We start from the raw sequence: 23,526 nt of genomic DNA, 5'->3' as shown, positions 1-23,526 counted from the left end.
GCTATTCCTCTAACTGTCGATAGTAAATCGAATTGCAATCGGTAGTTGACTATGGAACGGCAACACTACATCACATTGACAATGACAAGTTGACATTGACAACTACTTTGTTAAAAGTTTCGCTCGCTCGCTCTTAGTTTATCTTCTATTTATTTATGTATCAAATTATTTTAAGTAGGTACCTACCTATATAATGTGTGTCATATTAATAATGTGTAAATAATATATATATAAATATTATATAAACTTGGTAGTTATGTTCAAAATATGAATGGTGCTAAACCTGGTCATTCGAAAGAAGACGAGTTCCAAGATGAAATATTTGACAATTCTTCATTTTTGGCCAAATTTGAGAACACTTCCATCAAAGAAAAGAGCCAATTTTTTGAAAGTAATATAAATGACTATCACAACACCAGCGGCCTTAACGTGAGGTAAAGCAAAGGTGCCGCCCTAGGTCGAGTACCTACCATTATTAGCAATACATTTTGCTTATTTTCATTTTTTGTCTCCTTTATTACGAACTGATTGTAGACTATTCAGTAGAGTCCATTTTGTTACTTTGCAACATACAAACCAATCTTTCAACATAAATATCCTGGTATTCCGATTAAGACAGTATTAACCTAGGTTTCTAATATTACTGTCACTTAAAAATATTCCTATATACTTATATGCTTTACTTTTTATGAATTAATGTAACATTAATTCGATTACCTGTAAATAATTTTAGTGCATTGTGCTGTGATGAAGAGCTTAGTGGCTATGATAAATTGACGGGGAAGACATGGATTTACCCCACAAACTACCCCGTCAGGGACTACCAGTTCAACATCATAAAGGCAGCATTGCTGAAGAATACACTTGTAAGTTTGTTGCTGGATTGCTGAACATAGTGTTGAGCAGTCCATTATCACAGGTGGCTAAATCCATTTATATCTTGTGAACAACCATTATGAAAGCTAGATAAGTTTATATTAGAGGATGGGGGATCCCTTGAGGCTGACATAATCACTGACAAAGTGCACTGAACTGAACATTTTTTATTTTCAAATCAAAGGAAGGAACTCTTCACTCAATTTTTTTTTACATTTTTCAGGTAAGTCTCCCCACAGGCTTGGGAAAGACATTCATAGCAGCTGTAATAATGTACAACTTCTACCGCTGGTACCCTCTCGGCAAGATCGTGTTCACAGCACCCACGCGCCCACTGGTGGCACAACAGATTGATGCATGCTACAATATCATAGCCATTCCGCCTAATGACACTATTGAAATGACAGGTGAACACTAAATATTCCATTGAGAAAAAAATGTTGTTCTGTTACACTTAGCCTGTAAAGAATGAAGCAGGGCCCAGGCCGAGCCTCACACTAGTGCCAACATCACATTTTTATCAGTTTCTCTTTATTATAAAAAATAAAGTAATACCATAGGAGATAATGGTAATTAATTGTATTATAGTTTATGAAAATCCTTGTTGTAAATTGTTGTGTTGTGTTTGGACTACATTTACATCACAATTTGTATAATGAAAAACTATAACACTATCATTATATTATCTAGTGTAGCATATCTTATCTAGTGTAGCTCCTGTGATATGATTTTTTTTTCACTTTCAATTAACAATAATTTATTAATTTTTGCTGACTCTAATTTTTATCTGAACTAACTACTCTCCTATCTGTGCAGTGCATGGAAGGGCTTTATTGATCTTTCTTGTACAAATAAAATAAAAATAGAACATAAAAAAAAACTTTGCTTTCATAATATGGCAGAAAATCTGCTACTATGTATACTCAAAGTTTTGAAAAATCTAAATAAAAATAAGTGTCAAATAAATTTTAGAGCTTCTGTGCACTTCGTCATATTTCCCATCAGACATACAGTTGCCAAATTCACAAAAAAATTGAATTGAATTTCTCTTTTTACATTCTCAGAATATTTTTTTCCAGGACACATGCAAGTGAACACCAGAAAAGCCCATTGGCAAAGCAAGCGAGTATTCTTTGCTACCCCGCAGGTCATCTACAATGACATTATGTCTGGTATCTGTCCCGGTGACAAGATCCGGTGTTTGGTGATAGATGAAGCTCACCGCGCGAGGGGGAACTATGCGTACTGTCAGATTGTAGGCAGTCTAACTGATAAGGGGCATAAGCTGTTTAGGATACTGGCTTTGTCGGCTACGCCTGGCAGTAAGGTTGAAGATGTTGTCAATGTAAGTATATGGTCGTATTTGCAGTTGTTAAAACCCGCCAATCTGCAATGGGCTCGCGTGTTGGGTAGTAGCATACGTTAAGTAGCAACAGCCGATTTTTAAGGATTCTTCCTTTTGTTACCATGTAAGATTCGAACACAGCATGCCACTGTCTAATGCCCGCTTTGCACCATCGACAAAGTTCTCCAAATTTGACGGCTTCGACGTTATATTGCTGATTTTACAACAACTGATTACAACTACGCAATGCACGTTCATTCGCGTCGACAAATGTCTTAATTTGTCAATAATATGAAGGCGGCATAATTTGTTATTCATTCAGGTAGTGAAGAACCTCCACATAGCCCACCTAGAACTACGGACGGAGAACTGTATAGACGTCGCGCCCTACAGCCACGCGCGGAAGATCAACACTGTCATCATACAACTGGGACCACAACTCACTCAGTTGAGACAGCAGTATATTGAGGTATTAAAGCAGTCTTTGTATTAAATCTTAACACTTTTTATATACTCGTTTTATTGCTAACACTAGTGTCAGATTTTATTCAAGTCGCCTAAGGTATCTGACATGACTTTGCGAATATCTACCTACATCTAGTGACAAGTACGCATACACAAACTGTCGACCAATGTGCAGGTTAGCCATAACACTGACAACCTCTGTCTTTAATCGGTTGCCTATTGACCGGGAGCTGGCTACCGGTAGCCAGCTCCCATCATAGTAGGTATCATCATCATCATCATCAGCTGCAGCCCTCCGTGACCCACTGCTGGGCATAGGCCTCCTTCCCTCTACGCCAACCATCTCTGTCCTGGGCTACAGGATAACAATTGTTTATGCATTGTGTCTGGAATCTTCACTATCAATTGATTAAAATCGGTCTAGCTCTTTGGCCGTGGAACAGTCATTTGATAATGGATGTAAAGCAAAAAATGGATAAACCGTAATTAAAATATTTTAATATAATTTTTATCTATCTTTTTTATTGTAGATTTTAGACGGATACGCTCGCAGACTCAAACAATTCAACATACTGCCACAGAATCTGGGGAACCTTTCCAAAGGTCGTGTTGTGATGATGTACAAAGAATTCCAGACCAAAGATCGTAGCGCTAGGTAAGGGAACGAATTATTAATTTGTTTTTAATTGGGACAGTAGTGAAAAATAATGAATTTAATACCCAGAAAAAATATGTGTCAAAAATGTAACACTTTTGTAAAAAAATTATTTAATAATGGTATGGTCTCTATTAGTAAATATATTAGGCCAAATCACACAGATTGAGTTAGCCCCAAAGTAAGTTCGAGACTTGTGATATGGGATACTAACTCAACGATACTATATTTTATAGCAAATTCATATATAGATAAACATCCAAGACCCGGACCAATCAGAAAAAGATAATTTTCCATCATGGCCCGAACAGGGATCGAACCCGGGACCTCTCGGTTCAGAGGCAAGAACTTTACCACTGCGCCACCGAGTTCGTCATTATTATTATTAGTATTTATTTATTTCCTATTTTGAAATGTGTATTCAAATAACAATTGTTATAAAAATATGCACTAATTTTATATTAACCACACAGGCATCCCCAACACAATTTCATAATGAAAGACTTCATGATCCTCATAGCTCTCTACCATGGACTAGAACTCCTAATAAAGCATGGGTCCCGGGTATTTCTGAACTTCTTCGACGAACACCCGGAGAAATCCTGGATGCAGTCGGATGATCAGCTCACAGCCTTGTTGGAGAGGTTGAGGGATGATCTTGGGATCAATCCGCTGTCACTGAATAGAAGTATATTGCCGGACGGGACTATACCTGAGGTAATGGATATTTTATAAAATGTAAAAAAGCGTAGCCATTTATTTGTTAAGTTACTCAAAGACCTGGCTTGATGCCGTCAAAGAGAATATGAGTGCCAATAGTCTGACAACTAAATATGCCGAAGATCTTGTAGTGGAGAAAAAGTAGAAAACTGGGCTCTGACTTTTAACGGCTGAGGAAACACAGATTTTTAAATGTTCCAAAACGATATTCTTTACAGTTGCCCAAAAATTTATGCTTCGGCCACCCAAAGTTCGACAAGTTGAAGGAAATCATGATGGATCATTTTATGAAATGCAAAAAAAATAATCAAGATACGCGAGCTATTGGTAAGTCAGTTAAACTGTAGCCAAAGTTATAAGATAATTTATTAAAGTTGATATATTAAAAAAACTATTACACTTATCAAATTATTTGTCCAATATTCATCTCTTTTATTTTACGTAACGTCGGGTTTAACACTAGTCAAAGTTGGCGGTGTTGTTGTTAAAGGTTAGTTTTCAAACAAAAATTCGACGTTGATTTCACTTGCGTGAGCCAACATGCCTAAGTTACATTTTACCAAAGCACTCATGTACCCAAAGTATTTTGATATATTATTGAGAAAAAATATAAATATATAAAAAAGAATGGTAGACCCTTTTGGCATGATAGGGACTTATACTGAAATGAATTTTTTGCTGTATTTGTCGTTCCGAAATGCTGTTATTAATTTGTAGATTTTTGAGAACAATAAAAAAATTGCGCGAAAGTTTAAAAACACTAATAATACAAATATTTTTATAATAAAAAAGCCTAATTTCTGAATAAATGCATTGCTTTTTCCTATTCCCAACATTTTTTAGTATTCTGCGAATACCGGGAGAGTGTGAATCTGGTCCACTGTTTGCTGTTACAATGTCGGCCGCTCATTACTCCGATGATGTTCGTCGGCCAGGGTGCTTCGGGCAAGTAAATCATTATTTCGTTTCGCATGAAGAAAAACTGCATTGCACACAACTGTTATTGTAACATAAGCTAACTTAACAGGTTCTAGACTTACCACCTTACACGGGATAAGTCCCTCATTGTACATGTGTTTTTCTTATGTTAATTTAAATATCTGCTCATTTTGCATACAATAAAATTCTTCTTGACCTTTTCCCGACTTATGTGGGATCGGCACACATTTAACTCTATCGCTTGCCATAAAATAAAATAAAAAGCAAGAAAGTAATAGACAAGGACAACATCGCAGGTAAGGACGGTAAAACAGTGATATCCCAGAAACAACAGCTGCGCGTGATGCGCAGCTTCCGCGAGGGGGCGTGCAACGCGCTGGTGGCCACCTGCGTCGCCGAGGAGGGGCTGGACGTGGGCGCCGTCGACCTCATCCTCTGCTTCGACGTCTCCTCCAGGTCCCCCGTGCGCCTCGTGCAGAGGTAAGGAGTCCCCCAATAGTTACGCCGTTTTCAACATCACAAACATCTATAAAATCCTTATCCTTACACATTATATTATTACTTTTGGGGACGCCAGTGCGAGCGCCAGACGGGTGATCACTCCTCCCATACTGGGACCATGTCACCCAGTTTACGCATTATAAAACAGCATTCTCATAATTGTTCGCGATAACTTTAAAACTACTACACGTATTTTCATGCGGTTTTCACAGGTTAGGAAAATTTAGGTGTATAATTTATTGTTTTTACCGAACGGAACGAACCGGGACGGGCCGCTGGTAAAAAAATAAAATTATTTATTTCATACTTCCGTTCATAACCTAGAATAACACATAGATCACTTAAAATCTCAAGCAAGCGAAGCCCCGAGGCGCAACTAGTATATATCAAAAATAATATAATATCATATATTAAAAAAATATATATTGACCACAGATGTGGCCGTACGGGTCGAGAGCGAGGAGGCCAAGTTCACATCTTGGTGACTGAAGGGAGGGAACATCAGGTAATATCATAGACAGAGAAAAACGCCTTAAAATAACTCAATGAATGATTGAGAGTATTTCTTGTAGTTACTACATATCACTACATAATTTAAAACAAAGTCGCCCTTTTCGTCTGTCTAGAAGCTTTCTCACGCAACGGATTTTGACGCAGTTTTCAACGTTATCTAGACAATTTATTCCAGGCCAGGTCATTAGTGTTCTGAACTTAATAAATTCGTTATCGCATTTGCACATGAGATAATTCTAATTAAAATTCTTAATTCCAACCAATTTTTTAATTCATCTAGTTTATGCAAATGACTGTTTTTAATCAATTCCAGACATTATTAGACTGCATGCGGCAAAGAGACGGTTTGAACAAAAAAGTGCTCCAATCCCGCGAAGTGGAGTCCAACCTGTACAGAGCCAACCCCCGCATGGTGCCTCACGAGCTCGAGCCCGTCTGCCAGAAGATGTACATCACTGTTGCTAAGAAACACGACGCCAAAGACAAGAAGGACGTCATAGACAAGACTAAAAAGGTAGAATTTTATTTTTTTAATAAAAAAATATTTTTCGATGTGAAGTTTTGCCTCTTATTGTGTCTCTGCTAAACAAATTGATCATTGATAGGACATATTATTGTCTCATTTTACACATATTTAAATACTATTTATTATACATTTGCTCGCGACTCTAAAATCACAGCTACAAAATTTTAAGATTTTTTTTACCCTGAAACCGCGTACCTGGGGGTACGCGGCGTCACAGCCCAGAACGCAACTGAGAATATGCAGAGATGAGAGAAAATATGAATATAATCTTATTTCAGGGTCAAAAAGATCTTCGGACGATGCTGCTTGGGCGTGCCTCGTCTAACTCCAGTGGTTCCAGCAAGGAGTTTGACCTGGGACATTTGATAACTGAAGAGGAGTTCAATGACATGTTTCCAGATGGATTTCGGACTATATGTAGACTTCCAGCAGCTAAGGAATACTGGGCGATGAGCAGAGGTGAATACTTATGAGGCGTATAGCAATTACAGCCCGCATTGTAATGTCACAGGAATCACAGGATATCATTGTCATCAAGCTCAATATTTTGTTTTTTGATTTTGACATTTAAAAATTTTATTGATATATTTTTATTGCTTAAGAAAACACAAGAAACTGAAAAGCACTAGCAACGGACTTAACCCATGACGGGATATATTCCAGTCATAGATACAAAACACAAAGGGCAAAAGATGCAAAGTGTCTGATATTACTAGTAGGAAAGTTGCCAAGTAACATCATCTAAATATATTAAATAAATATTATTAGGACAAAATCACACAGATTGAGCTAGCCCCAAAATAAGTTCGAGACTTGTGTTATGGGATACTAACTTAACGATACTATATTTTATAACAAATACGTATATAGATAAACATCCAAGACCGATATGTTTTACCATACATGTTATACTTTACCAGATCAGTTGACCTCGCTTAACATGGATTGCACCGAAGAACTGCAACTCCACACGTGGCTGGAGTGGCAGAGGAGTTTGCAGAAGACAATCAACGTTGGACATTCCTGTGATAGCGAGGCGCTAGCCGCACTGCTTCAGTACAGTGACGCCAAGAGATTCAATATGCCGCCGTCGACACAAAATCCTGGTAGAATTATAGTTTTTATTTATTTCCGAGAAAATATTACAATGAAAAAATAATAAATGTGTTAAACTTTTATTGTAATGTCATCTTTATAATTATTCATATTCATATTATTTAAAGCTAATTTAAACACATTTGCCGGTATGTATTTATTTCTGTTGCTCGCGACCAAAAAAAGTATTTCCCATTTTATATTTCTAATTTCTAAATTTAAAATTATATAATCAGTATCACTTCATTGCCCTTTATTTACATTGAATGTATGCTCAATATGTAACGCGTATTTTAATGTATTTACAGAAAAACCGGGAACAACTTTTTTTATAATTTATTTTTAATTTTCAGTTTTTGATACCCAAGTAGTCGCTACGCAAAATATTGCCATACCGCTCACACCTAAACTAGTGCCCTCTCCAGCAAAATTAAAACAATCTAAAAAGAGAACAAAAGCACTGCCCGCGAAATCGCCAGGGAAAAATTACGGCGATATTAGAGCGCTTTTTAGCACCGGCACAAAATCTACTAAAAGTTACACCAAGCTAATCAACGATTTAGGCATTCAAAATACAGAAGGACTTTCGACAAATTTGATTAGTTTACTGGTGGACTTGAGTCTAGATAATTCGAACGCAACAAGAAGTTGCTATATTTGCAAAAATATAGGCGATTGTTCTTTCATATCGAACATCAGAAAAGAAAGAAAGAAGTCATTATTATCAATGCGCTTTTTATTAGCACCCAAATTACCCAACCCTGATTTATTGGATGACTTGAATGCAGAAATGTTGTTGAACTATGGAAAAAGCAATGAAACTTTAAATAATCAAAATTTGGATAAAAGCTTAATCTTAGACAAAAACCTGAGTGGAAACTTTGACTTAGAGTTTGATTTTGGTTCACCTGAATTTGGTAGTCTAAATAATGAGAAAACTCCTGTTAAAAATGATACCAGTAGTACAAATCTTAGTGTGAATAAAAGTAGAAGTAACTTTGAATTGGAATTAGAATTCCATTCGCCCTCACCGGAACCAAAAGTTGACGCTAAAAATACTGACGCAGAAACTAACTTTGAAATCGGAGATATTGAAGACATCTTTGCTGAAAGTAGCCCAGAAGAAAACATAAAAAAAGAAATAGTTAAAATTAACGACGATAACAATCCGAAAGGAGAAACATTAGGCTTCTTTGGTCTAGACAGTATTGACGACATATTTGCTGATGACGATAGTTTTGATAAACCACCTGAGTCAAAGATAAATGACAATAAAATACTGGAAACTAATAATAATAATGATATTCTAAATATAGAAAATCCAGCTAGTCCGTCTATTTTATCAGGGAGAGTAAAGACTGTTCCCACTTCGCCAATACTTTGCAGCCAATCAGTTTCAAAATTTAAAAATTCAAGCTTTAAGAAAAATGTTCATCAAAGCACGCCCATAAGTGATGTAAAAAATAAAGATAAATTTAGCATTTTACAGAAAAGTTTAGCTGATACAAGTAATAATAAAAGCATGTTTACCATCACACAACTTGTTGACATGATCAATAAAACTGATAATGCTAATTCAGTATTGCATAATTCATGTGTAACAAATAATGAAAGTAATATTGAATTTGACAATGATGAGAGAAGCAACTCTCCAATTATTTTAACACAAGCTGATATTAAAAAGAAATCATTGAATGTTTCATTCGGAAATAAATCGAGTAATGTACCATTACAAAAAGGTGGAAGTCTTATAATTCTAGACAGCGATAGTGACTCTTCAAATGACACACAAATATATGACTACGATTTAGATAAAAGTAAAATAGAAAATTCTCTAAATGACAAACATAATCAATCAAAATTCGAATGCGACTTGACTAGACTAGGAAATTCACAAAATAATAGAAGCAAGAAAATTATCTTTGAGAATGATTTAAATAAAAGTGTACAAGAAATTTCACAAAATAATGGTAGCGATAATAATGCAAAATTAATACAAAGTCCAGCATTACCAATCAAGAGGAAGCTAGATTTCGAAGATGATGATATAACATCATCTCCATATTTCAGTAAAAAACAAAAACTCAACAATAGAGGCACAAAGTCGTTGAGTTTGAAAGAAAAAGTATTAGCAGCGTTATCTAGTAACAAAATCTTTCCAAATTCGCCGAAGAAAAACAACCCTGACGTTAAATTTTTGACATCACCAGTGAAACTTTTCCAAAAAGAGAATAAGATACCTTTTGATGACATGATCGATAAAGATTTTGATATTGATGATAAGAAAGAATATGTAAGAAAAAGTAACTTAGAGATGTTACAGATGTTTAAAAAAGACAGTAAAGTGAAGAGTCCGAAAAGCAAAATGGACGTGGTTTTGAAAAACGCGCCGCGTCAAAAGCGAAAGCTCTCTTTTGACAGCGACGATGATTTTGTTTCCGATGACAACAGAAGTCCGCGGCCTGTGAACGGTGAAGTTAAAAAAAAATCGCTGACTAACCACAAAGTAAGAAAAGTAAGTGTTCGTTCATTTTCCTTGTGATTATTATAGTGCTGCCATTAATATATTAGTGATCTTGATGTTTTTTGCAAAATGAATTTGATCTGGATCTTTCATTTCATTTACAGCTCTTTATGTTACCCTGTTTTTTGGGTTTAATTTAATTTAAAAATTGAGTTATGGTATAGTCTATTTCTTTCTTATTTTTTCGAGTGTGTTAGTGCTAATACTGATGTCAGATTTTAGTTAAGTCGCCTACATACTTAAACTGTCAACTAGTGTGCAGGTTTCCTCACGATGTTTTCCTTCACCTCGTGGTGTTGTTCAATTAAAATCAGTGGTGGTCAATTAAAATTACTATACATGAGTCAGATTGGTATACAAACACATGTTGCATGAATAGGATTCGAACCTGGGATCTTTCGATGTCAGGCGATCAGGTGGAAAATGAGGACGCAGTATCCCTTTGGCTCGCAAAAACTATTAGGCATTACAATGGCAAAAAAAAGTTGTTTGTTAAAAGTCAGTTTTCTACTCTATAATCTACTATTTTTACATTTTGTTGGCACATATCAACAGAAGAAGAAGACGAACCAGTACATCGAGTTGGAAGCGGAGTTGTCGGGGTCGGAGGTCAGCGGCGACGAGCTCAGCGACGACAGCGCCGGCAGCCTCGCCGCCTTCATCTGCGACGACGGCGACGACGCGGCGCACGCCGATATACACGCGCACTACCTACACTCTGTTAAGTATGTACCGATTATACATACAATTCATTTGAAATTATATGTGAAGTTTTTGAACAGTCCTGTGTGTGGACATTCAAAGTATTTACATTGATCTCAGTCCACTTACTTTTCAGTGAAAGCTTAATTGCAAAGACCAAATGAATTTTTAAAAATAATGAGACGAAAATTATTTATAATATTTTTTTTATATCAGCTGCGGATATGGGATAGCTCAGTCGGATATGTGATAAATCATTACAGTGACACTCATTATAGTATACTATATAGTACGAGTAGTGTGACGACCACATTAATTAATAGCTCGTGTATTAAAAAGTAACACAGTCCTTTGTTTCAGGAGCCCAGTAAATTATGGTGTGTTTAAAATACCCCAACTACCTCAGAAGTACAATAAAGCAGAAGTATTCTCACAATTTGTTGAAGACGATACTTATGAAATGGTAAGACTTGCTTCTACCTCTCCGTACCATAACCCGTCTAAATTTGACTTATTTTATAACAAAGTTTAATTTAAAAAATATAACAGGAATCTGTAAAAATACCGTAATGACGGTGATAAAGTGTGTCATGTTTTGACTGCCTAGCAATGGGTTGATATAGGCTAAAAATGAAGAGTTGACCCTACTTTCACTTTGTCAGTCACGTCTGGTCCTCTTCTATCAAAACTTCAAAAAAATTGATTCCATGGTGACATTCAATCTGCTATTTTCCCACCTATTCAATTTTGAATTCTGGAATCTAGGGAGGACCCGAGATATTTGTATGAAAATATGAATTTATTTCTCATGTTTAATTGACATTTCAATAATAATCTTTTAAGATATCAATTTCGTGCTTAATAAATGCTTTAATATGTTTAGCTCTGGATTTATTTGTTTTGCAGGATAGCTTTTGCGTTGATTCGCACATAGGGTTAACACAAGTCAACGACGACGGAGAAATGTCAGATTTGGAACTTGCAGAAATGGTTCTGGAAGCGGAACGGAAAGCTAAGAAATCTCAAAAAACTGAAGATAACGGTGACAGTCCGTTGGTCAGAAGAAAAAATAAAATAGTGAGACAAATACATAGCGACTCTGATGATAGTAGCTAACAACCAGCTGGTCTGGGACGCCTGTGATATACTCATTGCCACTAGGTAAATATGACAAAATTGTATTGTGAATGAGCGCCGAGTTCATAGTCCAGTAAAGAGTAAATATTTTTTATCATCACCAAGGATTCTTGCTTGATGTAAATTGAACTAAGTACATTCTGCTGTCTTAAGCAAGAGGGCGCATCCAAAACTTTATTATTTTTCAAAATGTTTACTGATAACGATCAGTAAAAATGATTTTTGTAATGCTTATTAGAAATACTAGACTTAACTTACTATACTAGAAATAATTATAAGAATAATGTTAATTTATTGTCAATTTATGCCAAATTGTAAATGTAATATTTAACTATTAATATTCGCTAATCATGTGAAAATTAAACAAAATGTTGAGTATTTAAAAATACACGTTTTGGTAATAAAATTTAATTTTATTATGGATTTTTAATTTTACATGTCATTTTATACCTACTAAAAAGACCTGCCACTTTTGCAGTATGTCTTTTCTAGTCTCGCCATGTTTATTCATAAAAAGGTACATTATACTTTAAGCTCAAGTCTGTTTTGTAACTATCGCACTTTACGATCGCAATCAATTGTAATCGACAAAACGAGACAAAACTGTACCTTTTTTTTTAATAACAGGGTGAATGTTATTTAACAATGCTATAAAAAGCGATAAAACCCAAGAGCACAATTGGCAGGTATTTCCAGTATATTAGATATGATTACACTACAAGGTACATACAAACCAAAATGGTCGTACAAACACCGAATTTGAAATATGAGAAAGATGGATAATATTTTATCATTTTAATCACTTTTTATTCTAATATATCAAAGTGCGAAATAGCAGAAACTATTCAGATTTTTTTAAATTGTTTTTATTCATTTCATTATTATTTTATTGACACTAGTATTACTACCGGCAGCTTCGAAGTTCACAGCAGTCTTTTGGCAAAAACTTTATCGCGATATAGAAATCACGTTAATTCATAATAATCTATATTGATGCAACTAAAGATTAGTATAGTACCTTTATTTGGCAGTAGATTTCCTGTGAAATTATCATTTCGAGTATAATCAATACTAATTATTATCAATGTGAAAGTCTGTCGTTCAAGCTTTAATCGCTGGGCCGATTTTGAATATGATGAAATCTGGAATAGAGGCCATGGTGTTGCGGGCCAGTAGAGAGATAAATTTATAACAAAGACTCGAGTTTGTACTTAAAGCAGTCGTCTCGAGTTTTCTAACATTGCGAGCTAAATCTTCACTAATCATCTATATTTTTTTGCGAATCCCTCACTGTTTTTCCCTTCTGGAGTTCTTCCAATTCTGTCTGTAATTCACCGTATCTCTTCTGTAGTTGTTTCTCACGATCCGTTTGGCGATTCACGTCTTCTGTCAGAGACTGGAAAAGTAAAGTATGTTTATGAATTAATTTGTTTCTATTTTATTATACACACAAATGATAAAACTAATGCAATCGCAGTTTATAGGCGACATCTGGAGATGGTCTTATTGGAAATTAGACCTTCTTAGGCACTTTTTCAAGTCATATTCTAAATTAATAAATATTAAGTTACAAAGTACTACTAGAAAAGAGAGATCCCTCATTCGAGATCCTGGTTCCATCCTCAGCCAGAAAGCGTCGGAGTTCAGGTTACGCTTTCCTACATTATCATCTCCACTTCTCACTTCAGTTTCTGTTTAAAACTTTCGCGGACACTCTTAAGTTGTTACTGCTATAGCAGCCGTGCGTCCGCGAACTGTAACAAAGAACAATACCTCTATCCTGCGCGGGATGGCCGCCTTCTCCTGGTCGGCGAGGAACTTGAAGGTGGACAGCTCCAGGTTGGCCTGCTCTATCTGCTCCTGCAGCTCCTGGAACTGCTTGATCAGCGACGCCGCCCTACTTTGGTAACCGCCTGGGACAGTATGGAAACATTTGTTTGAAATAACTAAGTAAAGAACATGATTAAAGTGTAACTTAAAGGCAACAGCGAACTTATGAAGGATCTCTGTGAATAATGCAGCTGCGTGCTTTATCTACTCAATACATTTTCTTGAAATTTTATATAATTATAGTAAGGAGCATGAAGATGTAAGGTAACCCTCCAGGATTATCTTACATCCTCCTTATGTATGGTAATACTAAAACACACATTCAGGCGAAGCCGTGGGCAATAGCTAGTTCTAAACATTGATGTGATGTGTATTTTGTAATATAAAGTAGCTAGAATCAAACGATATCAATAATATGCAGACGAGAAAAAAAAACATCGAAATTTTCCGGTAGTTTTAGATACCTACTACACATTTTAGATATAGAAAATATTTACTTCGCGTATACGTATATTTGCGTGCGACTAAAAACCAATGGCGTGCTCCTATTCTAGGGCGGAACCACCCGCCACACTACGAAGCAATAAACACATGTACCTGTCAAGACTCTTAGTTTCTTCTCCATCTTCGAGCACTTCTTTGCCTCCTTGGCCATGTGATTTCGATTCTGTTCTAATCTCTTCTCAGCTGATTCCAGCCTGTCCTTTTTGCTGGCGAGATTAGCTCGGGTATACCTATTCTGACCCGGTAAGAATAAAACCTGCAAACAACAATATTTAGTATTAGACGATCTCTGTGGCCTAATGGTATCGGGTGCATTTTTATATATAAAACTCTATACGTTTATGTGAGTTTTAACCCCTATTTCTGGGGGTAGAAATTTGAACAAAAAAAGAATTATCTCATTATTATTTTCAAAAATAAAAAGCAAGTGTGACATATATAACAAATCCATAAAAAAAAAACATTAGATCAGTTCGTTTACTATATGCACACCAAACTTCATCAAAATCGTATTAGCAGTATAGCTGTGCAAGCATGACAGACAGACTTTCGCAATTATATTAGTATGGTTAGTTGACCTGTGCAAGACACTCCTCCCAGACTTGCGTGTACGCTTCTATACTAAGGTCGCCGTGGCTCATGCCAGCCTTGACCACTTCCATCTCCTTCTTCAGCTCAGCCTTGGCCGCGTTAAGCTCTTCCAGAGTGAACTCCTCGTAAGGATGCTGTTCGAGATACGCCAAGTGTGACGCTTGGAGTTGGACTGCACGCTTTTTGTCCACACCTGAAATAAAAAAAAATATGAATGTCTAATGCCGAGTTTTCACCCTAGAACTGGAGCACTCTATGTTTACCCATGGTTGTCGTAGGAGGCGAGGAAAGGATAAGAAGCTGATAGCCAGCAACAGCCGTCAGGCAGGCGGTGGTTACTCGTAACCTATGATTTTGCATACCAATCTGACTCATGTATTCATAGACCACCTCCTGCTTCCGGTGAAGGAAAACATCGTGAGGAACACAATGAGTCAGTAGTCGTAGTCATGTCAGATGTCGTTAAGCGACTTAAATAAAATCTGACACTGATGTTAGTAATAACAACGATAAATGATATATTTATCATTTCAGTCTCTTTGCGCTAACAGCTGAGCATAGACCTCTCTTCGCGTACGCCACCCTCCTCTGTCCTGTGCCTTTTATCATTATCATTATATCGTCCGCCCATCTTATCGCAGGTCATCCGACACCTCTATCGCCGGCCCTAGGCCACCATTCAGTCAGCACTTTACTCCACCTGCCATCACGCCGACGTGCCAGTGCCCAGTTCCACTTCAGGTTCATGACCGCGTCTCCAACGTCCCGTACTTTGGTACGCTGTCGGATCACGGTGTTTTGAACGAATTGTTTTGAATTTATTCAATATAAATGTACACTATCATCACAGATCGCTCTAAATACAATGAGCGTACTACGACCTAAATCTTGACTACCCACTGTAATGTAACAACAAGGAGTCAGCAGTGGTCGTGTCACACTTGTATATACCTGGCGGCGGGTCCCTGAGCGCGTCGTAGTGCAGCATGGTGACCATCTCGGCCTTGAGCAGCTCCTCGGCGTGCTGCAGCGCGGACAGCGGCGCGTGGCCCGCGCGCACCACGCCCGCGTTCACGTCCGCCGGCCGCGCGCCGCCGCGCTGCACCGTCTGCGACCGCAGCGCCAGCCGCGCCAACTCTGACCACCACGTACAGGTATCACCACTAACTACCGTCATCACTATCCTACTTGGTAATATTATAAATGTGAAAGTTTGTGAAGATGTGTTTGTGTATGTTTGTTACTCTTTCACGCAAAATGTACTGGACAGATTGTTGTTAAATTTGGTACACGGGTAGAATATAACCTGGAACAACACATGGGTACTTTTTATCCCGTAAATCCCAAGGGAGCAAAGCTTCAAAGCGTAGCAAGTATGATATAAAATAAAATCTCTTCTCTCTGACTATGTCCGAGCTTCACCGCTAGAGAACGCAGCATTAAGTTTCAATACATCCTACCATAATCACTACCCTTATCCTTAATATTATGAAATAAATTCCTCTGCTGCCTGTCTGTTCGCGATAAACTCAAAAACTACTGCATAGATTTTCATGCGATTTTCACCAATATATAGTGTACTACTGAAGGTTTGTGTATAATTTATTATGGTTCTAGCCTAGCTGAAGCCGAGACGGGCGACTAGTATAAAATAAAGTCGCTTCTCTCTGTCTGTCCGAGCTAACGCAGCGCTATGAGAATACCAAGCTTGTTAGCTTGTACGTCCTACATAATTAGGTATTATATAATACATATAAAACAAACTTTCTTCCCACATGTATGTCCGTGCTGCATCGCTAGCGAACGCAGCGCTAGCCATAAACCACATCGCAATATGACCAACTCTCTGCGTCTCACTTCGAATTGATTCCATAATTTGAAGTGAAATGCAAATCCGCACACCGCCCACAATACATAACGGCACTACTCACGCTTCTCCTCCTGTCTTTGGCCATGGCCTCGACATAGGCCTGGTCCTCCAAATGAGATTGGTAAAAAAGTATTGGCCAATAGTTACTATTATTGTAAAATTAAATTTTACTAATAATTTTTAGGTTAAACCGCAGTTCAGCATACAACGGCACTACTCACGCTTCTCCTCCTGTTCCCTGGCCGCCCTGGCCTCGACATCAGCCTGGTCCTCCACCAGCGGCGCGGCGGGCGCGGACACGAGTCCGTCGTCGGACTCCCGCTCGGGGACCACGATCTCGTAGTCGTTGCGGGGCGCCGGCAGGGATTGCAACGCGTTCCGGACTGTTGTCTTCAGCTGGAAGACACTTGACGAGTTATATTCACGCCCGCTTCACACTATAACCGAATTCGGACAGATGCCGACGCGACTGCATGAAATTTGCGGAGTTTATGTAAGTGCTTTTATTTACTGTAATGAAAAACGAGCGAACTGGTCCGCGATAGCGTGGAGCCGGAAAGCTACATAGACTGTCTACTGGATGTATGTCATTTCAATGCAACTGGACATAGTAGTATTGACAGTGGACAATATGTCCCGGCTTTATGAATAAGCAAAAAATTTATCAGTTATGAAACACTTGATCAATTGTCATTTGATGGACTGATTCTATATCCTACGTCTGTTTATGGGACAATCTGAGATTATACAAAATTTATTATGAAGAAAACACTCTTCATAGTAACTAAAAAACGATTGACGATAAGTATTTATGTACGATTGTGATATGACGTCACGTCACGTCTGATACCATTAGACATGGGTTTACGCTTGGGCGCAAACTGGGCGGCGCAAGTTGATGCGCGGGCGTAAATCATATTGTTTCAGTTCAAAGTGGACATTTTCATTTTTACCTCTTTTTATCTCCGGACACCATTGTACAACACAATGCACATCAAAAACATGTTCCTAATATAACAAGTTGTAAACATACCTGCTTTTGTAATTGGTTGGCGACTTGCGGTGTATCGCCACCAGCCAACCTGTCTTCTGGGTTGATGCTCAGCTTGTCGCGGAGACCTGGTGTCTGAAACAATGCGTTGAAATACACTGAATGATAAACTGATATACGGTATAAAGAGTAGAAAACGGATTCTGAACTATTTTTTTGCCATTGCAATATCAACTGGAATGGTCAAATCAACAGTGTTGCCAGCTAACAGCGTCCTAATTTTTCTACTCTTTATAACTGACTATACCGACAATTGTTTTGTTGAGTTAAAAAAAATTTCGCAAAATAGGATAATTTTCAATTCATTGTTTATCATGCATATATTTTATGAAGTACAATTTTAAGACCATTAATTGTAAACTGAAATGACAAATAAATGAATGAATATTGGATGAATAACTATTCTAAATCATAATTACGAAAATTGGTACATATGTAAATAAAATTCTCATTAAGATTGAATTTTCAATTAGAGAAGTTAAATGAAGAGAAATGTGTTACCATAAGTCCAGTTTGACCCGCGTTCTGGCTGGGAGTGTTGAAGCTCCCTGGCGTTGATACTTCACTGCGCGATGACCTGTAAATAATATTTAAAAGTTTACTTTACCGTCGTTTTAGTAGGTGAAAGTTTTCGCAACATTATATATATCGCATACGTCTTTATTCCTTACCGGGTAGACAGAGTCAAGAAGTAATTAACAAATAAGTATATTTTTATATGTTTAAAGATACTGATTTTAAAACGAAAGGAGCTGTCCTATACGGTTTCATTCAGTTTTATTTGTCATATTAAGAACACGATTAGGGACAAAATATCTCTGATCTGAGTATGTCTGTACGCTACTCAGTCCTGTTTCTTATCGTACTTTGTTACACAAGAAGAAACAGAACAGATAATTTTTCTTTTTCTTGTATGAGCGAAACCGAAGATACCTTTACTTTTCTCTCTATCTATTGTAGCTTGTGTTACCTGAAAGGCGTAGCCAAGACAGTATTGGGCGTAGATAACGCTTGCGACTGCGGCAGGGCTCCGGAGAAGTCTGATTGGTGCAGCGGGGTGTTGAGCCCTCCCTTGAGGGGCGTGTCTACGTGGGTCAGGGCCATCACATTCTGTGCTTCCATTAAAATCCTGTAAGATTCAAATATGATGAACCCGTGATTCAGTAATCGTCACTACGTCAGTGGAGACGAAAATGTAGGAAAGTGGATCCTAGGTTCTGACGCTGACCGGTTGGAGAGAGCAACCAGAAAAACTTTCAGAGAAACAGAATTTAGTAACAAAGATTTTAGTAATAAGTTTCTATTAGTAGAAAGAACTTTAGCGGTATCCGTTTTGAATAAAAATAAGGTTGTGATTGAATCAAAATCAAATCTAAATTATAAATATAAATTATAAAACGTAAATTTTTATTTTAAATCTCGGGGCTAATACCGCTAGGTGCAGTTTAGGATATGACGATGAAAAAGTGGCTGTACAATGTATAATCCTAATCCTAACATCCTAATAATGCAAAAGTAACTTCGTTTGTTTGTTACCTCTTCATGCTCTATCGACACAACCAATTTTCTTGAAATTTCGCATACATATAGTTTGAAATATGGAGAAGGACATAGGGTACCTTTCATCCCGGAAAAACAACTATTCCCATGGAAAAAGCTAGTGCCTGAATAAATGATTGGATGTGTGAGAATGTGTAGTGACCGGTCGTGCGCGGTGGCGGGCGTGCGCAGCGCGGTGGCGGACGCGGGCGAAGGCGCGGGCGCGAGCGCGTAGTCCGCCAGCAGCGCGTCCGTGGCCGCGCCCGCCTCGCCCGCGCTCTCGCGCGCCGCCTCCGACGCCCGCCCCAGCTTCACCACCTGCTGCAGCTCCTGCGGGACGGTGCTTCATGTCACACTTGTCACACTCTAATGCCACATTTACACTCAGCCCTATTGGGCAGGAAAGTGAGCATCCCAGTATGTAAATAGGTTACTCGCGCTGTCACTGCCACTGCCGGCGGTCACAGGAGTGGAGTAATGAAAAAACAGTTTCATTTTTAGAACTTTATGAAATTGAGCAGGTAATATGAGGGATTACTTATACTGATCGGACATAATGCTGTCCAACCAGCAACCTCGACGTCAGTTATTTTTGCGAGTTGATAAATAAGGAAGAAAGAGAGAGAATATGAATATGAATGCTGAGTGTAAATGCCCACTCGCGTCGTTATTGCCGCAGAAGTATTCAGTGAAATATTTCCGACAGCGGCAGGAGAAGGCAGCGGGCTGAGTGTAAATGTGGGGTAAAATATTCATTGCGATAACTGTCCTTACAAAGTATAGGTGGTATATACGAGATGTTCTACAGTTCGCTCTTCAAGGTAATGCAATATTTTACATGTCTTTATTGTTCATAAAGGCCCATACACTTGTGCTGTAAGGAATTATAACGCTTGCGTGTATTACATACGCGCGTGTACGCTGAAATTTAAAATCCATACAGTTTTGCTGAATACGTGATGAACACGCACTCGCTTAAAAATATATATAGCTCAACAATATATATGTTACGGCTCGAAATGCGCTTAGACGTAGGTTTAGTCGGTTAAATTAAAACTAGGTGTAGACACTCTCAACTGGCTGGACCTAGGTGTAACCTACGTAAGTACGTCTAGACCTAGGTTTAGTCTTTATCAAGGTCTTCGTTGGTTACACGTAGGTGTATCGAGCTTATCTTCGGCTAGGCTTATAGGTGTGATCATTCAACGAATCGTATGCACTTAATAACAATATATTTCTTAATAATAATAAAATAAAAAACCAAATACACTATGATATTTTATAACGTATGTATATGTATCTGAAATATATGTATTTTATATGACCTTAAATAAATAAACAAAAACTATACCTGGTCTGAAACCTGTGGCTCGGGCAGCACCAGTTTACTTCTCTTCCTGGCCGGTTGTTCTCCCATCAGCATGGCTTGCGGCACGTCATTCTCCTTGCGTTGCTTCAGCTTAGACTTGTCCTTGCGACGATCTCGCTGAAACAATATTGCGTGCTTATTACTCATGTTACAAACTTGAAAACAATGCGATATGACAATGGGGTCGCCTCAATGACTAAACACTGCTACCACTGGGAAGCACCCTTAATGCTAAACTCTAATCTTACAACAGATCCACTTAAAGTCCACGACTAAATGGATTAAAAAACAAAAAATATTTGTAATTTAATACTTTTTATATATTTACTAATATTAGATGATAAAAATAAATAAATTTGTTACCTCTTCCTTTTCAGAATGTAATTCCCCATCAAGTTGTTGCTGCCTGAGTCTGGAGAAGTCCGGAGCCATCGGATCCACAACTTCAGTGGATGTGTCATAGAAACCAGCTGCTGGGCGCTTCTCAAAGGGAATCTCTGAGTTGTAGTCCACCCCACGCTTCTTCTTACGCCTAACAATGAAATAAAACGGAGTTAGGACGAATATGTTGGATAGGGCAAACCTAATAACTCTGACTCAGAAGGAAATCTGCATCCGCTAATCTTAATACGATATCATACTTTCAATTAAAATATGGTGAAACAAGCTCTTAAAGTTGCAAACAAATTAGTAATGAAAACGCACCTTATCGGCACAGCAATGCCGGCAGCGCTCAGCTCCCGTCGTTTCTGTAGCGCGGCCAACCGACGAGCTTCCTCCAGCTGCTTTTCCCGGGCCTTCCGCTTAGCCTTCTTGCCCTGGGTATTGGCGAGGCGGGCGCGGGCCTCCGACAACATCTCCAGTTCTAGTCACCAACAATTATCAAATAAGGTGTGGACAAAAAAATTGGCATATTGATATGAGATAATATTTTGATGTACACAAATGATTTACAAAAACATAAAATTAATTCTGCTGGAATAAATTTCATATGAAATAAGCAGCACCTTAATATTTGTTTTATAACAAGTAAATTGTTAAAATTAAATGAGGAATTAGTGCTGGACGAAATTTTATGACCATTACCTGATATTTATCTTAGAAAGAAAAAAATAATTTGTAAAACACATTGGTGTTAAAAGAAAAACATTAAACCTACATGTTTTACCAACAATAACAATATTCACAATAGTCAGGAGGTAAATAGTAACTTTTGTGAATATCTTTAGTTACACAATTAATTATCTGAAAAAGTACACAGCCACATAAAAAGAATTACCATCTTCATCCATATCTTTGGGGTCAGGCCTGGCAGGTTTGGTTTCAGGGTTGGGGTCAATTTCTCCAGGCTTCAATTTCCGAGGATCATCACCCATATCCTCTCCCTCCTCCTTTTTCTGTGCCTGATCCCTATCAAAGTTGTTACATTTATGTAAGTATGACATTAAATCTTAATTAAATCATTTGTTTTTAAAAGTAAGAATATAAAAAACTAGATGTTGCCCGGGGCTTCCCTCCCGTTCCCTCCGAATTTTTAAAATAAAATATAGCCTATTGCAATCTTGGATAATGTACTTTTCAAATGGTGAAAGAATTTTTGAAAACAGGTTGGTAGTTTTGCAGATTACGTGACTCACAAATGATTACCTCTTTATAATAATAGTATAGATAAGGATAGGAAACTTGGAAAGAACTTGATATATATTTTTCTAAAATTGGTTCTATACAAACTACATTTTCAATATTTGGAAGGAAAAATAAATCCAATCAAATTCAAGGTAAATAAATTTAATGGCCAGTTCAATTCCCAGTCAAGTCAAGATGGAAAATTAGTTAGTATGGCATAACACAAGTCTAACTTATTTTGGCCCTAACCCAATCTATATGATTTGTCAATATATTTATTTATATAAAAACATGCTAAGTAGTGTTACAATTAAAGTAAATTGACATAATCTTTTTTATCTTAAAATATGTTGCAGATGTTTTTAGACATAGTATTGAGGTGAGTACTGTTACATTAAGATATTAAGTTCTTATTTTAACATCCCATTTGTACAAATGGCTAGAAATCATGAATGACATAAGACAAATTTTACTTTAGTAAATAAATGTTGAATGTGTGTATTTAATAAACTCTATTCTACACTTACAGTAAGTATTCATATCGTTCCAAACACTGAGCAGCCGTGCGGCCAATGATAGGGGCAATAGTCCTCCATTGCGTCGGCATCAGCTTGGCCAAGTGCAGCAACTTCTCGTCCTCCTCCCGGGACCACTCAGTCTTCTTGATGCTGGGGTCCAACCATTCGTACCACCGAGCCTTGCATTGCTTCGCAGACTTCCGATGAAGCAAAGAAGCGATACGAGACCACTGGTTTTTCCCATATTTCATCACCGCCGCTTTGAGGATTTCATCCTAAAACAGTATACATCATGTGTAATGCAACAAAACTTAACAGTAAGCAATGATATGTTAAAGATTATTGTAAAATTTCCAAACCTCTGTGTTGCGCCAAACGCCGCCTTTTATCATAATCCTCGGCATGTTGGAAAATTAGTATTACACCTTATGCAAAAATAAAAACACTTCCAACGTTACACTTTCTGAAACTCTTCAGTTAGAACATTTCGTAAATAAATTATTTTGCATTGTAATTTATCACACACAAGCTAACCAAACAAGACCAAATCGATTGACAGCAGCCGAAGAATTTTGATTTGATTGACAGCTGAGCTGGGCAAAGCAAATGCGGAAGTTGTCTATGGCCTAA

At 37.6% G+C, this 23,526-nt stretch overlaps 2 protein-coding genes across 3 annotated transcripts; one reads left to right on the top strand and one right to left on the bottom strand.

Annotated features, from left to right (window-relative positions):
* The first annotated feature begins 117 nt into the window (after positions 1–117).
* Fancm (Fanconi anemia group M helicase) lies at positions 118–12,414 on the top strand. Of its 2 annotated transcripts, none has more exons than XR_008404821.1 (18): positions 118–434; positions 734–866; positions 1,100–1,283; positions 1,956–2,221; positions 2,544–2,690; positions 3,217–3,341; positions 3,815–4,058; positions 4,280–4,388; positions 4,905–5,006; positions 5,297–5,480; positions 5,937–6,006; positions 6,328–6,528; positions 6,819–6,999; positions 7,461–7,646; positions 7,989–10,150; positions 10,715–10,884; positions 11,209–11,324; positions 11,768–11,906. XR_008404821.1 is itself a non-coding variant. In XM_053747426.1 (18 exons), exons 1-18 carry the CDS (start codon positions 268–270, stop codon positions 11,975–11,977), a joined length of 4,944 nt encoding a protein of 1,647 aa, XP_053603401.1. In that variant the 5' UTR covers positions 118–267; the 3' UTR covers positions 11,978–12,414. The 2 variants fall into 2 exon arrangements, 1 of the variants encoding a protein (XP_053603401.1); XM_053747426.1 differs by having other exon boundaries at positions 11,222–11,324; positions 11,768–12,414.
* Cdc5 (Cell division cycle 5) lies at positions 12,391–23,476 on the bottom strand. The gene is made up of 16 exons (XM_053747427.2): positions 23,256–23,476; positions 22,906–23,171; positions 22,032–22,162; positions 21,458–21,617; positions 21,116–21,284; positions 20,735–20,869; positions 19,547–19,713; positions 18,815–18,973; positions 18,346–18,421; positions 17,827–17,919; positions 17,015–17,189; positions 15,875–16,060; positions 14,911–15,116; positions 14,426–14,588; positions 13,772–13,911; positions 12,391–13,394 (listed from the first exon to the last, which is right to left on the bottom strand). The coding sequence occupies exons 1-16, from the start codon at positions 23,298–23,300 to the stop codon at positions 13,257–13,259; spliced, it is 2,409 nt and encodes an 802-aa protein (XP_053603402.1). The 5' UTR covers positions 23,301–23,476; the 3' UTR covers positions 12,391–13,256.
* Between the last annotated feature and the right edge of the window lie 50 nt (positions 23,477–23,526).

Source organism: Plodia interpunctella, chromosome 7, assembly GCF_027563975.2.
Source record: "Plodia interpunctella isolate USDA-ARS_2022_Savannah chromosome 7, ilPloInte3.2, whole genome shotgun sequence".
In the NCBI taxonomy this organism is placed as follows: domain Eukaryota; kingdom Metazoa; phylum Arthropoda; class Insecta; order Lepidoptera; family Pyralidae; genus Plodia; species Plodia interpunctella.
Note: the sequence above shows the minus strand (reverse complement) of the source record. Positions and strands in the feature narration are given on the sequence as shown.

Excerpts from the sequence above, each read along its gene's own strand:
- Fancm (XM_053747426.1), top strand. The coding sequence starts at position 268 with ATGAATGGTGCTAAACCTGGTCATTCGAAAGAAGACGAGTTCCAAGAT. Across the intron at positions 2,691-3,216 it reads TGAGACAGCAGTATATTGAG|ATTTTAGACGGATACGCTCG; the intron begins GTATTAAAGCAG and ends TTTTTATTGTAG. Across the intron at positions 11,325-11,767 it reads AAGACGATACTTATGAAATG|GATAGCTTTTGCGTTGATTC; the intron begins GTAAGACTTGCT and ends TTTGTTTTGCAG.
- Cdc5 (XM_053747427.2), bottom strand. The coding sequence starts at position 23,300 with ATGCCGAGGATTATGATAAAAGGCGGCGTTTGGCGCAACACAGAG. Across the intron at positions 18,974-19,546 it reads CCCGCCACCGCGCACGACCG|GATTTTAATGGAAGCACAGA; the intron begins GTCACTACACAT and ends TGAATCTTACAG. Across the intron at positions 14,589-14,910 it reads GGGAGGAGTGTCTTGCACAG|GTTTTATTCTTACCGGGTCA; the intron begins GTCAACTAACCA and ends TGTTGTTTGCAG.